Here is a 17,043-nt window from a genome sequence, read left to right as displayed (position 1 = left end):
TGACCCAGCTATTTGATGCCCAGCAACCTGCACTAACAGCTTCAAAGCTCAAGGTGAAGGAGCTGCTCAGAGCTGTGACTAATACCAGGGTCCATCTTCCAAGGAGGATGTTAATGGGAGCAGGGAGGGCTCCGAGCAGCAGGAGCTGGGAAGCTGGGCTGTGAGGAGCAAAGCCCCGGTGCCCCATGCCCAGCCAGAGCTCAGCCCCACGCCACAGATGCCAAATTGTACCCAGGACTCTGCCAAGCATAGCCCCCCCTCCAGAGGAGCCCTGCCAAGCCCAGTGGCAAGGCTGAAAACCTGTGAATGGCTGTGGGAAGCCCTGACAGAGCCTGAGCAGGGCTCCTGCGGTGCCAAGAGGCCATTCCACCTTGCCGAGCCGGCCGCGCGAGGCTTGGGAAAGGTCACTCCCGAAATGGGGATCTTTACAAATAAACATTTGCTGAGGAGGGGTGAGTCATGGTGCAGCCTTTCCAGCCTACTGCCTCTGCCAGCCCATGAGCAGGGCCAGCTTCTCAGCTCTGCAGCTCCCAGGAATTGCTCCAGCCACACACTGAAGCCTCCAAACAGGCTCAGCCCTCCGGGAGGAGGCTCAGGGGGTTGTTTGCCTTGCAAAAGGGATATTCAGTCTCTTTTGTTTCCCCTCTCTGAAGGTAAGCACTGAACTTGAGTTCTGTGCCTGCCACTCAAGGACCTGCCTTTTATAGAGAGAGCTACAATCCCCATCAACAGATTTATTAGGACATTAGAATTATTAGAATCATAGAGTTAATTATTGGCATCATAGAAGGGGTTTGGCTGGAAAAGCCCTCTAAGAACATCGAGTCCAACCATCAACCTAAGAGCACCAAGGCCATTAAACCATGACCTGAATCATAGAATGGTTGCAAAAGAAAAGATCAAGGCCAACCATCAACCCACCACCACCACCATGGCCGCTGAACCATGTCCCCAGGTGCCATGGCCACAGGTTTGTTGGACCTCTCCAGGGATGGGGACTCCACCACCTCCCTGGGCAGCCTGTTCCAATCCCTGACCACTCTTGCAGCAAAGAAATTCTTCCTCATCTCCAACCTAAACCTCCCCTGGCACAAGTCCAGGCCATTTCCTCTCCTTCTATCACCTGATACCAGGGAGATGAGACCAACCCCCACCTCACTCCAACCTGCAGTTCTCAGCTGATCCACCCAAAGGGACTCGCTCCATCAAAGCCCATTTATGCCAGGGAACCCATTGGGTACTGTGCAGCATTTGCTGCTGGGAGGGGGAGGGTGCTGCCAACCATGGGGTTCCCACTTTCCCCCGCCCAGCCTGTCGTGGCCTCGCCCCATGGTGCAGGCTTGGGGGTTGGGGTCCAGCTCAGCCCTGCTCGCTCTGCAGGTCCCGGAGCAGCTCCAACCCCACCGGATTTAGCTCGCTGCCTCCGGAGGCTCAGCCGCCTCCTCACCATCTGCAGGAGGGGATGACAGCCCCGTGGAGCAGCTCCAGCCCCCAGATGGGGGAAGTGGTGCTCAGGAGTAGCACTGTAGTGTCACTCTGGGCTTTTCTGGGGAGGACAAGATGGGATTGTCCTCCAGACTTTGGAGAGGACTTTGCTGGTGGGCAAGTGAGGGATGCCAACCTTGCCCTTCCCTTCAGCAACTAAAGGTGCCCACCCATGCCCTGTAAGCTTGCCAGAACCTTGGAGCCACTTCCATCAGGCAGCTCTGTCCCACTGCTTTGGCCAGGGCTTTGCCCTTGGAAACTCCTCCCCAGAGGCAGTGGTGAGGATCACAGAATCACAGAACTACTGAGGCTGGAAAAGACCTCTGAGATCACCAAGTCCAGCCTATGATCAGCTAAACCATGCCCCCAAGTGCCACCACATCCAATCTTCTCTTAAAGACCTCCAGTGATGGCGACTCCACCACCTCCCTGTGAAGCCCATTCCAGTGCCTCATCAGCCTTTCTGTGAAGGATGGGTACCAGAGGATGGTGCATCCCATCCACCAGCCACCACTTTGGGATTCTGCAGCACCAAGAGCCCCCAGCACATTGCAACCAGCACCCCCAGTCCCTCCAAACATTCTCCTGCCCATGGGCAGCGTGTGGGACCCCTCTATCCAAGGCTTCCCCTTTCCCTGCCCACGCTGCAGTGCTGGCACTGCCAGGAGGAGTCAATTCCCCTGCCTGGGCTCTCAGCTCCAGCAGCACAGGAGCCTTTCAGGGGCTCCTTCAGCTCCTGCCCTGAGCTGGTCACGCTGTCCCAACTTAGAGATCAGGAGAAGAGGGCTGGAGAGATGCAGCTCCCAAGCTTCTGCTGCTTTTGGGGGCTCAGCTGGAGCTTGCACAGCCCTGAAAACAGGCTCTGTGTGGGCAGTGCCAGCACTGCCACCCTGCCAGAGCCCATCGGGCCATGATGATGTGACCTGGACCACGAGGAACAAAGCTGCTGGGTCCCAAAGGGATGTTCTGCCTCTGCTGTTTTCTGGAAGGCTTTTCCTTACCCTTAGGAGGAGACACTTCTGTCCAGGCTGACACTGCAAAGAATTCCTAAGTGAGATGATCTTTAGGGGCCCTTCCAGCCAATGCCACCGTGCTGGGGTTCTGGGATAACCAACCTACGAACTGAGCTGCTGCAGGCTTGCATCCACTGAGCCAGCGGTGATGGAGAGCAGCTCACAACCCCAGACACCGGTGGCAGAGGTGGCTGCTGCCTGTGTGGGCAGAGAGCGAGCTGCCGCTGCTTGGTGCCACAGCCCAGCTCAGCACCTGCACCACACAGCCCAGCACCACACAGCCCAGCACCATACAGTGCTGTGCCACACCACACAGCCCAGCGCCACACAGCCCAGCGCCACACAGCGCTGTGCCACAGCCCAGCTCAGCACCTGCACCACACAGCCCAGCGCCACACAGCGCTGTGCCACAGCCCAGCTCAGCACCTGCACCACACAGCCCAGCACCACACAGCCCAGCGCCACGCCACACAGCCCAGCACCATACAGCCCAGCACCACACAGCCCAGCACCACACAGCCCAGCACCATACAGCCCAGCACCACACAGCCCAGCACCACACAGCGCTGTGCCACACCACACAGCCCAGCGCCACACAGCGCTGTGCCACACCACACAGTCCAGCACCATACAGCCCTGTGCCACAGCCCAGCACCACACAGCCCAGCGCCACACCACACAGCCCAGCACCATACAGCCCAGCACCATACCGCCCAGCACCACACAGCCCAGCACCATACAGCGCTGTGCCACACCACACAGCCCAGCACCATACAGCGCTGTGCCACACCACACAGCCCAGCGCCACACAGCGCTGTGCCACAGCCCAGCTCAGCACCTGCACCACACAGCCCAGCACCACACAGCCCAGCGCCACGCCACACAGCCCAGCACCATACAGCCCAGCACCACACAGCCCAGCACCATACAGCCCAGCACCATACAGCCCAGCACCACACAGCCCAGCACCATACAGCGCTGTGCCACACCACACAGCCCAGCACCATACAGTGCTGTGCCACACCACACAGTCCAGCACCATACAGCCCTGTGCCACAGCCCAGCACCATACAGTGCTGTGCCACACCACACAGTCCAGCACCATACAGCCCTGTGCCACAGCCCAGCACCATACAGTGCTGTGCCGTACCACACAGCCCAGCACCATACAGCCCTGTGCCACAGCCCAGCACCATACAGCGCTGTGCCACAGCCCAGCACCATACAGCGCTGTGCCACAGCCCAGCACCATACAGCCCTGTGCCACAGCCCAGCACCATACAGCGCTGTGCCACACCACACAGTCCAGCACCATACAGCCCTGTGCCACAGCCCAGCACCATACAGCCCTGTGCCACAGCCCAGCACCATACAGCCCTGTGCCACAGCCCAGCACCATATAGCCCTGTGCCACAGCCCAGCACCATACAGCCCTGTGCCACACCACACAGCCCAGCACCATACAGCCCTGTGCCACAGCCCAGCACCATACAGCCCTGTGCCACACCACACAGCCCAGCACCATACAGCCCTGTGCCACAGCCCAGCACCATACAGCCCTGTGCCACACCACACAGCCCAGCATCACACAGCCCAGCGCCACACAGTCCAGCACCATACAGCCCTGTGCCACAGCCCAGCACCATACAGCCCAGCGCCACACCACACAGCCCAGCATAATACAGACCCACACAGCCCAGCATCACACAGCCCTGCACCACACTGCCCAGCACCGCACAGCCCTGCACCACACTGCACAGCCCAGCATCACATAGCTCAGCACCATGCAGCCCAGAGCCACACCACACAGCCCAGCATCACATAGCTCAGCACCATGCAGCCCAGAGCCACACCACACAGCCCAGCATCACATAGCTCAGCACCATGCAGCCCAGAGCCACACCACAGAGCCCAGTGCCACACAGCCCAGCCCAGCGCCACACCGCCCAGCATCACACCACCCAGCACCACACAGCCCAGCATCACACCACCCAGCACCACACAGCCCAGCATCACACCACCCAGCACCACACAGCCCAGCCCAGCACCGCAACACATGGCCCAGCAGCGCCCGGCCCAGCAGCGCCCGGCCCAGCCCCGTGCCGCACCATACGGCACCTCTTGCTCCCTAGAGCCAAGAGCTTGCTGTGCTGCAGGACGTGGCTGCAGGGTGGGAGCTCTGACACCTCTGTCTCTCACTTCAGGGAGCTGGGACAAACAGGGAAGCTGCACAGCACGCATCCATAGTATGCACAGAAGCTCAGCCTGGGGATGCCAGCCTCGAGGAGCAAGCTGGTGGTAGCTGCTCTTCTGCTGGTGTCGTACATCTGCGGGTTTTGTGCTGACCTGGGTCTATCACCCTCAGCACAAAATGTTCCTTCCTTCTCTCTAGTCTGAATCTCCCTCTTTAAGTTTAACCTCTCAAAGGGATTCCTGATTTTAACTTCTGAAAGGGTAGCTGCTTGTTGGTAGCCTCTCTCCTCCCATTGTGATTCCAGGCAGGCACTGGGAATAAAGGTGTAATTAGGGGACAATCACCAAGTGAAATTGGAAATGGGAGGGTGTGAAAAGCACAAACACAAATGTCACCCTCAAATGCCACCTTTTGTCACTGATTTCCACTGCCCGAGTCCCAGGGAGTCTATTGCCAGCACCATTACCCCCACAGGCTGCTGGAAAGGCTGAAAGGTCACACAATATCACTCCTCCCCCTGTCCCCCCACCCTGTGCCCACTCTGGGGGCCCCTGCCCTAGCCCAGTTCTCCTTCAGCACACAAAGCCAAGGCAGAAGCCTCTGGTGAGCATGGTGGGCTGGCAGCCCAGTGCTGCTCCTGCTCCTGCTCCCATGCCTGCCCTCCCCTCCCCAGCCTTGGCATGCCCTTGGCACTCTGTCTCTATCCTGTGGAGCAAGCCAGCTCCTCATAACCTGGCATGGAAGGGCTGAGCCATCCTCTGCAGCTCCACAGGCCGGGTCTGTCTGGAGACTGTGATGCCAGGAGATAAGAAATGGGCAGCAGCAGAGAACATCACCATGCACCCCCACCCAGCTGCCACAGCCACTCCTCCTGCCTCTCCCCACCAGCACTGTGAAAACCTCTCAGGTACTTTCCAAGCCTGTCCAAAGCACTCACCCACTGCACAAGGGATTTCTGCAAGGGTGAAGGAGATCAGCACAGCCCAGCTGTTCCACCCCACGCTGCCAAAAGCACCCAAATCCCATTGTGTGGAGAATATTTCCACCCCTGCTCCTCTGGGAGAGTGAACACTGGGCAGGGAGGGCAGCAGAAAGAGCTGCTGGGAAAACAAAGCCCAATTTTCTGGCTGTTTTAAAGAGGGAAGAGTGATGGAAGAGCATCCAGGCCTCCAGACCGGGACCACCACCCCGAACCAAAGAGCACCAAGTGGTCCAGGCTGTGCCACGGGACAGGGAAGGGTCTGGGTCCTACAGAGCAGTGCCCCCAGTGCTGTGCGGCCCCCCAGCAGCTATGCAGGAGATGAGCACTGCTGAAGGCACCCAGGCTCACCGTTACAACAGGCAAACCTCCTGCAGAGGGCAGGGCAGCGATTGACCAGCGGCCACGGAACTCTGGGCAGCAGAGCCAACCATCTCCACAGACATCACCTGCTGGCACCTCCCGGCCAGCCCGTGCCAGCTCCCCACCTCCCCGGGGCCTGGGAGAGCAGGGTCCAGCACCAGTCCGTGGGGGACATCCTCCCCCAAACCCCAGCCACGGTCCCAGCCTCGCCGCCTTCATTAGCCATCCCTAATTATTTACAGCCCTAATGGAGATGGTGACCTTGCATGGGAAATAAAACCAAACCACTGGAGCCTCATTCTCATTCAGACTTCCACCTCCATCAGAGAGCAAGGGCTCTGGAGATGCCAGGCTCTGCACCACGCCTCTGCAGCACTGAAACGCCTCTTCCTGAGCTGCTCACAGCAGCTCCTCACGTGCTGCTGGCTGGCAACGTGGGAACCAGCTCCCTACACCACCCCAAAATGGGGACTGTTATCCAGATAAACACAGCAGCTTCCCAGGGGCCTGAATTCTGCAGCATCCCAGGGGGCTGAATCCTACAATACCCTGAGGACTGAATGCTGCAGCACCCCAGGGGGTAAATTCTGCAGCCCCCCTTACAAGGGGCAGTTTCTCAGGGCAGAGCTGACACATGTGTCCAAAGAGGAGCCCTTCCCAACAGCAGTGGGGTCCAGAGACAGGGCTGCCTGGAAGCACAGGGCCTCTCTTTGTCCAAAAGGGTTTTTTATGCCTCTTGCCATTTGGCCACATGCCACCAGAAGATGGGGCTGGAGCAGCCCGAGGGTCCAGCTAGCCCGATTGCCACCTCTGTCAGAGGACAGTAATGAATGCTTAATCAATATATCCTCCACCAAGATGAGCTTCAGGGGCTTCTTAAGCCCAGAGGCTACACCTGGAGCACCTGGCAGATCCCCACGACCAAGATGTTTGTTCAGTCCTCTTCTGACCCTGGTGACAGAAGTGACCCCAGTGCTGGGCTTGTGGCTTGGCCTCCTCCAGTGCTGACCTGCTGGAAAAGCTGGCTAGGGGTGGAGGGGAAGGGTTGTTAAACCTGCAGCATGGGGATTTTATCCAATGGGGAACTGGTCCCTCTTCACTGGCATCTTGGATGCCTCCATCCTCTACTTCCCATCATACACTTTGAGGTGTCCATCTCTCACCTAATGAAGAATTTGAAGGTTGGCCTTGGTGATCTTGGCAGTCTCCTCCAACCATAACAATTCTGTGGTTCTAAGAGCAAACAGCTCCTCTCCAACACTGCTGCAGACCTGTCCTGTCACCCTCTCCATCACTTTCATCCCACATTGCCACAGGCCTGTCCTGTCCCCCTCTCCATCACCTTCAGCCCAGGTTGTCACAGGCCTGTCCTGTCCCCCTCTCCATCACCTTCAGCCTGGGTTACAGAATACAGAATTAAGCAGGCTGAAAAAAGACCTTCAAGATCATCAAGTTCAACCTATCAAATTCAACCATCAAATCAACTAAACCACAACACTAAGTGCCTCATCCAGTCTTAAACACTTCCATTGATGGTGACTCCACCACCTCCCTGTCCTGTCCCCCTCTCCATCACCTTCAGCCCAGATGGTTACAGCCCTGTCCTGTCCTCTTCTCCATCACCATCAGCCCAGGTGGTTACAGCACTCTCCTGTCCCCTTCTCCATCACCATCAGCCCAGGTGGTTACAGCCCTGCCCCGTCCCCTTCTCCATCACCATCAGCCCAGGTGGTTACAGCCCTGCCCCGTCCCCTTCTCCATCACCATCAGCCCAGGTTGTTACAGCCCTGTCCTGTCCCCTTCTCCATCAGCCCAGGTTGTTACAGACCCCTCACATCACCTCCAGCCCATACTCATGGTCCCCCATCCACATGGCCATCATCCCTTGGCTCTCCTTGGTGCTGGAGCTGATGGGCATCCCTGGGACAGAGACTTGTGAGGTGGCATTGGCACAGAGAGCCACACCAAGGCTGCCAGGTTGGTGGGCCCGAGCAGCTGCCTGCAGGTCAGGGTGGCCACGTACAGAGAGCTTGGCAGCCATGGCAGAGACACCATCACTGACCTGGCAGCACTGCCAGGCTGGACCAAGAGCAGCACGGAGAAGAGCTCAATTGCAAGTCAGGCTGTTGATGAGAATCTATTGCAGACACCAAGCAGACAGAGGAACAGGACGAGCAGCTCCGTAAGCGCCCCCCGCAGTGAGCAGGAGTGCTCCATCATGGGTGATCGCAATCTCAGGCACCTTTGCTGGCTGCTTCTAAAAATTAAAGATATTAACTTCCTAGCAGAAACAATACTGCTGTCACCTTGGGGAGATTCTCTGCTTGGCCTCACTCAGAAGAGCCTGAGAGGAGCTGAAAGGCGGGGGAAGAGCTGGTGCCTGTCCAGGGGCAGCTGCTTGCAGCCCAGTCGAACGCCTTCGGTGCGAACCAGCTCAGCTCGGCTCAGCAGAGCCAAAAACAGCCATGGGCAAAACCAGCTGGGTGGGGAAATGGAGATGCAGGAGCACGACTGAAAATCACAGAATCAGGCAGTCACAGAACTGTTCTGCTTGGGAGAGACCTTCAAGATCATGGAGCCCAGCCATCGACCCAACACCACCGTGGCCATTAAACCGCGGCCCGAGGTGCCCCGCACTGCGTGGACACCGCTACGGGGAGCAGGGGCAGGGCCTTGCCCTGCACCCCACCTTTGCTGCTGAAAGAACTGAGAATTGCCATAATGAAATTAAAACTCAGGGGGTTGAGATGGGAAGTGGCAGTTAAGAGAGGGAGGTGGCTGATCAGAGAAGCTAAAGGCATTCTTCCAAGTAAAGTCTGGGCCTTAGGAAAGATGTTGAGGTGCTGGAAGGTGTCCAGAGAAGGGCAACAAAGCTGGGGAGGGGTTTGGAGCACAGCCCTGTGAGGAGAGGCTGAGGGAGCTGGGGTTGCTTAGCCTGGAGAAGAGGAGGCTCAGGGGAGACCTTCTTGCTCTCTACAACTACCTGAAGGGAGGTTGTAGCCAGGAGGGGGTTGATCTCTTCTCCCAGGCAAGCAGCACCAGAACAAAAAGACACAGTCTCAAACTGTGCCAGGGGAGGTTTAGGCTGGATGCTAGGAAGAAATTCTTCATAGATAGAGAGAGATTGGCCATTGGACTGTGCTGCCAGGGAGGTGGTGGAGTCCCCATCCCTGGAGGTGTTTAGGAAGAGACTGGATGAGGCACTTGGTGCCATGGTTTAGTTGATTAGATAGTGTTGGGTGATAGGTTGGACTTGATGATCTCAAGGGTCTCTTCCAACCTGGTCTATTCTATTCTATTCTTGCAACCAAAAGGTTTAAGCAAAACAAGGAGGAATTCTTTAGTCTTTAGGCAGAAGAAAGAAGCTTCACCACTGGTGTAAACCACTTCCAGATCATGGATTGCTAGAATCACAGAATGGCAGGCATTGGAAGGGACCTCCAGAGATGGCTGAGTTCAACCTCCCTGCCAGAGCAGGATCACCTAGGGCAGGTCACACAGAACTGCATCCAGATGGGTCTCAAAAGTCTCCAGAGCAGGAGGCTTCATGGCAATGCAGCTGTCAGTCAGGAGGCAGAAGTGACACACAATTATTTATTCATCCTGCTCTCTACCTGCAGACAAATAGGCTCCTGCATCCTGTCAGGAGATGGGGAGGATGCCAAACAGCCACCATTAAGTGTAAACAAGAACCTGGTCAGACTAGAGAGCTTCTCCCAGGAGTCTTTGGAGCAAATGCTGAGGGTTTTGCTGAAGATCTAAAATGGATTTTAATAAACCCTGGCGTTCTTTGCATTCCTAGAAGGCAGGAGAAGCTGGGTCAGCACCATGAGTGATGCTGATATCCACTGACTTTTGACAAGGGCTTGCAGTGACAGGATGAGGGGCAATGGCTTTGAGCTGGAAGAGGGCAGATTTAGACTGGAGATTAGGAAGAAATTCTTAACAGTGAGGGTGGGGAGACACTGGGACAGGTTGTCCAGGGGGGCATGGATGCCCCCTCCCTGCAGGTGTCCAAGTTCAGGTTGGATGAGGCCTTGAGCAAGCTGGGCTGGTGAGAGGTGTCCTTGCCCCTGGAAGGGGGTTGGAACTGGATGAGCTTTAAGGTCTCTTCCAGCCCAAACTGCTCTAGGATTCTATGACCCCAAACATGGCCTGTTGGTCAGCTGAGGTGGGCAGTGGTGGGAGAGGAACCAAGGGACAGAATAAATGTCAAACAGCCTCATGAAATATAGATTTACCCAACCTAACCTCATCAATTTTTCTGGGTATGGTTGCAAATTCAGCTGATGAAGGAAATCAGTAAGAGAGTAGATGGAGACTTCCAGTGGGTATTTGACTTTGCTCTGCTGAAGAAGCTAAAGACCAGGTTATGCAGAACCTACAGGGCTTTATTAGCAGGACTGGGAGGGAGAGCAGAGGCTGAACGTGGCCATCCAGTGGGGTATTCCTGCACAGGATCAGCTGCTCCTGGAACAGCACTGAGCTACAACAAGTCTTTAGGGAGAGTGTTAAAGAAAAGATGAAAGAATTGTGGGCAGGAGAGGCAAACAGCAGAGACCAGAGTGGAGTGATGGAGATGGGGTGGGGGGGGGGGGTTGGGGCAGCTTGGATTTGTTCAGTGATGGCCCTTTTGAGACATCCAAGTCCAAGCTCCAGTCAGGAGCTAGGAAAGCAAGTGCCAGTGTGGGTGTGGGAGGTGATTCCCTGATGCTCAGTGGCACAGAAGGAGGTCCCCATGAGGGGCTGTAGCTGAGAGGGCTAAAGTGACCCACGAGTATCAACAGGCTGACAACAGGCAGGCATCAAGACACCAGCTGGGTAGCTATGGGAGGCTGCAGCACCAGAAATCATCTCTTCTGTTCAAGGGAAGTTTGAGGAGTTCACTCCTTCTCCCAGTGCCACAACAAGCCTAGGGACATGACCCCCACCAGAAGTCCCCAGGACTGACCATCTGTGTAAGACACACCAGGGGCCAAGCAGGAGTTGTAGGTCAGGTGTGGGAATGGCTCAGCAGGATCCTGGGGCTGTAGGACTCAGCTGATGATATCCACAATATTATGGTTGAATCCAGACAGCATTCTTCCCCTAAAGATCAACCCCCAAGCAAAGTTCTGCAGCTTTGGCAGGGAGGAGCTGCTGGCTCAGTGAAGGCTGAAATGCTGCTGCTGTGGGGGACAGTGGAGTGGGAGCACTAGGACAGGTCCAAGCAGGACAGCTTGGCTGAGGAATAGCTCTGGGAGCCCTCAGGTCCCCTACAAACCACTCCATGTCCCACCCCAGCTGAGGATGGCCCCAAGGGATGGCAGGACGGCAGGACACTGTGCATCCCCTGCGAGGGAGGCAGGCAGAGCAGCACTCACAGTCCTCCAGAAATGGTGGAGGACTTTATTCTGCTGAGGGAAAGGAAGGAGGAAAGGAAAAATACCACAACATCTTAAAATATGGTATTTTGAGCAGCTTTGGCCTGCTCCTCCCGCTCCTTCTGCCTGTTTCAGCTCCACATGATGCCGTGGAGCCAGTCCCAATCTATACCACACAGCAGGGAGGACAAGGAAGCTCCCTGCTCTTAATGAGGCTGAATTTAATTAAGTTTGATGAAAACTAAAGTTCTTCCACTTTCCTAAAACAACACAAGCCTGAGCAACTATTGCTCAGCTCCAGCTCTCTCCCTGAAGGGCTGTGCCTGAAGACACAGAGGAAAAGCCCCGACGAGAAACAGCCATGGGGGGGACACGGTGGCAACCGCTGCTCACGGAATCACAGAGTGCCAGGTTGGAAGGGACCCCAAGGATCACCTGGCCCAACCTTTCTAGGTGATGATGGAGCTGAAATGAGCTGGCCCAGCACCCTGTCAAACTGAGTCTTCAACCTGTCAATGCTTCCCTTGGGAGATGATTCCAGTGCCCAACTGTTCTCATGGGGAAACACTTTCCCCTGGAGCCCAACGGGAATCTCCCCAGCAGTAACTTGTCCCCATCACCCCTTGCCTTTTCCGTGGGACTCCTTGTTGAAAGGGAGTCTCCATTATCCTGGTAGCCACCCTTTATGTACTGGTGGATGGTAATAAGGTCTCCCCCACGAGCTGAGGGGACAAGGAGACACCTACTTGCTACACACATGCTGCAAAAGGTGATAACCAGGATTCAAATGCTGCCATTAGAAAGAGAGGCTACCCCAGCACAGCAGCCTGGGCTCCAGGTACTGAGTCAAGCCCCGAGTTGTGCTGTGCACTGTGGGTGTCTCCACACAGGTCTGCAGCAGCTTCATTCAAGATTTATCCACTGTCTCCTGTGGGCTTCACAGGCTCACGTGGTGCTCGCGGCTCCCACGCAGGCGCCAGGGACTGACACGGAGTGAAAGCAGCTCTCATGGAGCATGCCCCCATTGGTGCCCCCAGCCACCTGCCCCCAGAGCTCAGCACTTCACCCCTCTGTCCTCAAACCTTCACCCCAACACACCTCAAACCCCTATTAGCAGCAGAAAGGTCACGGCCGAATGGCTTCCTGATGGGCAGAGAACACTGCCTGGTGCTGAGAGCATCTCCTGCACCACAGAAGCTAAAAGCATCTTCTCCACCATCAGTGCACCACCTGCACTGACCAAGAACACATCTAGCACAGGTCATGAAGTGCAAGCCTTGCCCATTTGTCAAGCCAGGTACAGAAATCAGGGGCTCAGCGAGACCAGTGGGACTCGGACAGGACCTGCTGCTGGGTGCGGGAGCTTGGTCAGAGCAGCCACAGATCCTCAGCTTGGGGGTCCTCAGCCCTGCTGCAGCATGGTCCTTCCTCTACCTAGACCCTGTGTGAGCATGGCACAGCTCAGTCTGGGGGGGGTTCTCCCTCCCTAGCATCACATCAGTCACCAGCCTGTGAGACACCAGCTCCTTTCTCCAGCACAACCCAGGAGGGTGGTGAGCGGCCCCACCACGTCCGCCTCAGCAGCTTCATCTTGCTCACCCTGCGAGCCTCACCCAGCTTCCAGCTCAGTGCCATCTGCCCCCTCACAGCCCCCATTGCCCACCACATTCTCACCCCCAAGGGATGATGAAGCTGTGCCCAGCGTGAGGCCTTGATTGTGCCACGGTCACAACCAGCAGGACAATGTTCTGTGACCAGGGAGTGGGGATCACAAGTGTGGAGAGATGACTCCATGGTGAGCATGTGCTCCACTGCCCCCACTCCCATGCCCAGGCAAAGAGTGGTGGGCTGTGAGTCAGCTCCCAGCTCTGCCCTGGCACCATTTAGACCCTTTCCTTAGCTTGCCATGACCAGGAGAGCAGGGGCCTGCCAGCTCCTTCCAAAACCATGATTTGTTGTGGCGAGGGAAGCATTAAACACCCTCTGAAAACCCACCCCCAGCACTGCCATCCCTCACAGCCCTGGCTGCTGCCCTCCTTGGCTCCCCTCAGCCCAAGAGAGGAGACATATTATCTCCAATTATTTATTAGGGAATTAGAACATGATCCAAACCCTCCTTGAATCAATAAGAAAGCTCTGACTGACTTCATCCAGCGTAGGAGCCGAGCACCAGGCACAGGCAGGGTATTTCTGCATCCCTGGCCGTGACTCACCCAGAACTTTCCAACGTGGAGGGCACAGCCCGGCCGCTGCGCATCGCTTGTCCCCACCATTGCAGGCACCAATCGTGGGCTGGGGGAGCCTGGCACCCCCAGAGCCCCAAGGAGAGTGGGGCAGGACCCTCCCCAAGCACACAGGACACCAGCTGCTGATGCCAATTTTCAAAGTTATGGCCCAGCGTGGTTCCATCAGCCATTTCTTGCTGCGCAGGTGCCAGCACCTGGCTCCGTTCACACTCGTGGCTGAGCACAGCCTGTTGGTGCTGGTATCAGCCTCAGCCGGGAGCTCTGGGTCACAAATTGTCCCCAAAGTATGGCCTGTGCTGCAGGAGGGCAGCAGCTGCCACGGCCTCTCCAGCCAAGCACTGCTGCTGAAGGAAGGCAATGGGGCAAAGCAGCAAGCAGGAGCTGGGCTGTGGGCAGCTGTGGTGGGGCAGAGGGGCTGTAGGGCAGCCATGCAGGACCAAGCCCAGCCGTGGGGTAGCTATGCAGGACCGAGCCCAGCCGTGGGACAGCCGTGGCAGGTCCTGGGGCACAGCTGCTGAGGATGCGGTGGGCAGCAGTAGACCCTGCATTAGTGAGGGGCTCAGCAACAGGAACGTGGGTGGCACGGGTCTGCCGTGACAGGGACACGGTGCCCGTAGAGCCCCGGGGAGGGGCAGGGGCTGGGGGGCAGCTGAAAGCACTTAACCAGCTCTCGGGGCCGGGAGAGGGACCTGTAGCCTCTCTGCCTGCCGCTCCCGGCTGCCTGGTGCTGCCGCGGTAAGGGGGATGCCCAGCGCGGCCGGTGCCCGGGCATGGGGGAGGGTACCCAGCACCCCGGGCCCTGCCCCACCCATCCCCCGAGTCCTGCATGTCGGAGCCACCCGTGGGGGTCCCCCAGCAGCAAATGGCTTTGTCCATGCCCGGGAGGAGGCAGCCGGGGGTATGCGTGGGGCGGGGGGTGGGGGTCAGGGAGGTGGAGGAGGACGCTCCGCGGGGCCGGGGTCTCGGCTGCGGGGCGTGGGGGGGGTCCGGGATGGTCCTGCCCCACCCTGAAGTTTTAAGCTGGGGTCCGGAGAGGGGATGGTTCGGTACCTTCCAGGCAGCACGTCCTCCAGAGCCCCGAGTGGGTCATCACCTCCTCGTTCTTGCGGCTCGTGTCGTTGTCGCTCAGGGACTTAGTCCTGCACACGCCGCGCGAGTAGAGCCAGTAGTCGGTGCCCACGGCGATGGTCATCAGGCTGAAGGCTGCGAAGGCTCCCACCGTGGTGATGAGCATCTGGACGCCTCTGTCACACATCCTCATGCTGCTTCATCCTACGGACGGCGGCTCGCAGGGGAAGGGCCCGGCGCCGCCGCCCGCCGCCGCCTTCCGCGCTCGGCTCCTCATGCCCCTGCGGCCCGCGGACAGCCCGCTCCCCGCGGCGGCGGCGGAGCTCGGGGCCGCCGAGCCCCCCGGTGCCCGCCCGGCATGGCCCAACCGGCGGCAGCGGGAGCGCGGAGCGGCTCCGCCGTGTGCCCGCAGCGGGAGCGCGGAGCCTCTCCCGGCGCCTCCCCCGCGCCGCCCGGCCAAGGCAGCGGCGGGGGGCGGCGGGGGCGGGGGGCAGCGGAGGGCGGGGAGCCTCCGGTTTGGGGAGGCTGCAGCAATGGGAAACCGCCCCCCGCCCGGACAGTGGTGGGGAAACGCCCGGGGGTGGGTACCGGGATGGGGAGGGGGGAAGCGTGGGGGGCACACCGGGACCGGGATGGGGAGGGGGAAACACGGGGACCAGGACAGGTAGGGGATATCCCGGATGAGGGACAGGGACCGGGAACAAGCCCAACCCACTTGTGCCAGGGCCGGTCAGAGACATGCACCGGTCGAGAACGGGGATCGGGTCTGCGCCGAGGAACGGGGAACACGAGAGGGACCCTAAGCCAGGGTGCCGGAACCGGGCGGGGACTGCTCCGAGGCGAGGACCGGGACCGAGCAAGGATGAGGAATGAGACCAGAATTGCCCCGGCAGATAGAGACAGGGCGGGAGACCCCACTCCTGGGTACTGGGACCGGGACAAGGACCTCTACGGGAGATCCCTCCCCGGGGTGCGGGGCCCCCAGGACTCCCCTGCACGATCCGTTCCAGTCCAGGGCTCCCGGTGATGGGGAGGGGGCTCAGCCCTGCCTGCCCCGTTTTTATTCCCTCTCCCAGTGCGGTCACAGCCCCAGCCCAGCAGAGAGCCGCTGAGCCTCGGGCTGGTCTCCCATCACCCTCCTCTGTGTCTGCCCCCAGTTAAACCAGTGCAGCCCCTCACACTCTGCTCTCTCGAACGTTTCCGCAGCCGCTCGTTTGAGCTTCTGACTCATGCGACCTTTCCAGCAAACCCCATCACATACCCACCTCTGCAATTAACGGCGTTTGAAGGGCCACGGCGCTGAGCCTGGGCTGTGGAAGCTTCCACACGGACACACGCTGCATCCTGAGCTGCAAACAGGGAATTCTGAGGGACACCAAAACCTCAGGTGCCGAGACACTGAGTGTGAAAATCCAGCAGCCTCCTCGCCCTGAAACCATCCCCTTGGAGCACACTCGCTAGGCAGGGCACGCTGATTGCAACACCGCGGTTATTGATGGGTCTGAAATCTCTTCCCCAGTTCCCCCCACCACACAAGACCACCACCCCACCCCCACCCCCCCCCCTCCGGGGGTACAGTTGTGGTCACCCCCAGCTTGTTCTCCATCTCCATTATGAGCCCTTTCCCTGCTCCGTGCCCGGGCTGGAACAAAGGGAGCTGTCCAGGGTGAACAGGACCAGCTCCTGCTTCTCCCACCTGGAGAGCTGTGGTGCTCAGGTAATGGGGATCAACAGCACCTTACGATGCTGAGGAGCCTGGAGCACCTCTGTGAGGTGGAAAGGCTCAGAGATCTGGGGCTGTCTAGCCTGGAGAAGAGCAGCCTGGAAGGGAATCTTCTCAATGCTCAGCAAGACCAGAAGGTCTGGTCCCATCCTCTTGATCCCTCTCTCTTTGTAGTCGTATCCAGTGACAGGCCAAGCGGCACAAACTGGAACCCAGGAGGTTCCATGTGAACAGGAGGAGAAACTTTTTTGGTGTGAGGGTGCTGGAGCCCTGGAGCAGGCTGCCCAGAGAGGTTGTGAAGTCTCCTTGTCTGGAGAGCTGCCAACCCTGGTGATCCTGGGCAAGCTGCTGTGGGTGCACTGCTTGAGCAGGGAGGTTTGAACTGGGTGATCTCCAAAGGTCCCTTTCAACCCTCACCATGCTGGGATTTGGGGATTCTGAGGGTGAGGATGGAGACTCAGGGATTGCACTCAGAACCATTCCCCCAGGCTGAATCACAGGGCTTGTTCCTGTGGGTTCATTTAGAGGAGGGGTTCTGGTTGCCTGTTTTTTGTGACTGGCTTCAGAAGCAGCACACAGCTGACGCAGGCCACACGGTGGTGTCCCCAG

At 58.3% G+C, this 17,043-nt stretch overlaps 1 protein-coding gene across 1 annotated transcript in view; it reads right to left on the bottom strand.

Annotated features, from left to right (window-relative positions):
• The window catches only part of CACNG3 (calcium voltage-gated channel auxiliary subunit gamma 3), a 36,573-nt gene extending 20,419 nt beyond the window's left edge, over positions 1–16,154 (bottom strand). The window contains exons 1-2 of the mRNA XM_054180550.1: positions 15,977–16,154; positions 14,694–14,915 (exon numbers count right to left, since the gene is read on the bottom strand). Of these exons, the coding sequence (XP_054036525.1) occupies positions 14,694–14,904 (211 nt within the window). The 5' untranslated portion in view covers positions 14,905–14,915; positions 15,977–16,154. The remainder of the gene's footprint in view (positions 1–14,693; positions 14,916–15,976) is intronic.
• Between the last annotated feature and the right edge of the window lie 889 nt (positions 16,155–17,043).

This window comes from Dryobates pubescens, chromosome 4 (genome assembly GCF_014839835.1).
Source record: "Dryobates pubescens isolate bDryPub1 chromosome 4, bDryPub1.pri, whole genome shotgun sequence".
Lineage (NCBI taxonomy): Eukaryota > Metazoa > Chordata > Aves > Piciformes > Picidae > Dryobates > Dryobates pubescens.
The sequence above is the reverse complement of the archived record's forward strand: the minus strand, read 5'-3'. Positions and strand labels throughout refer to the sequence as shown.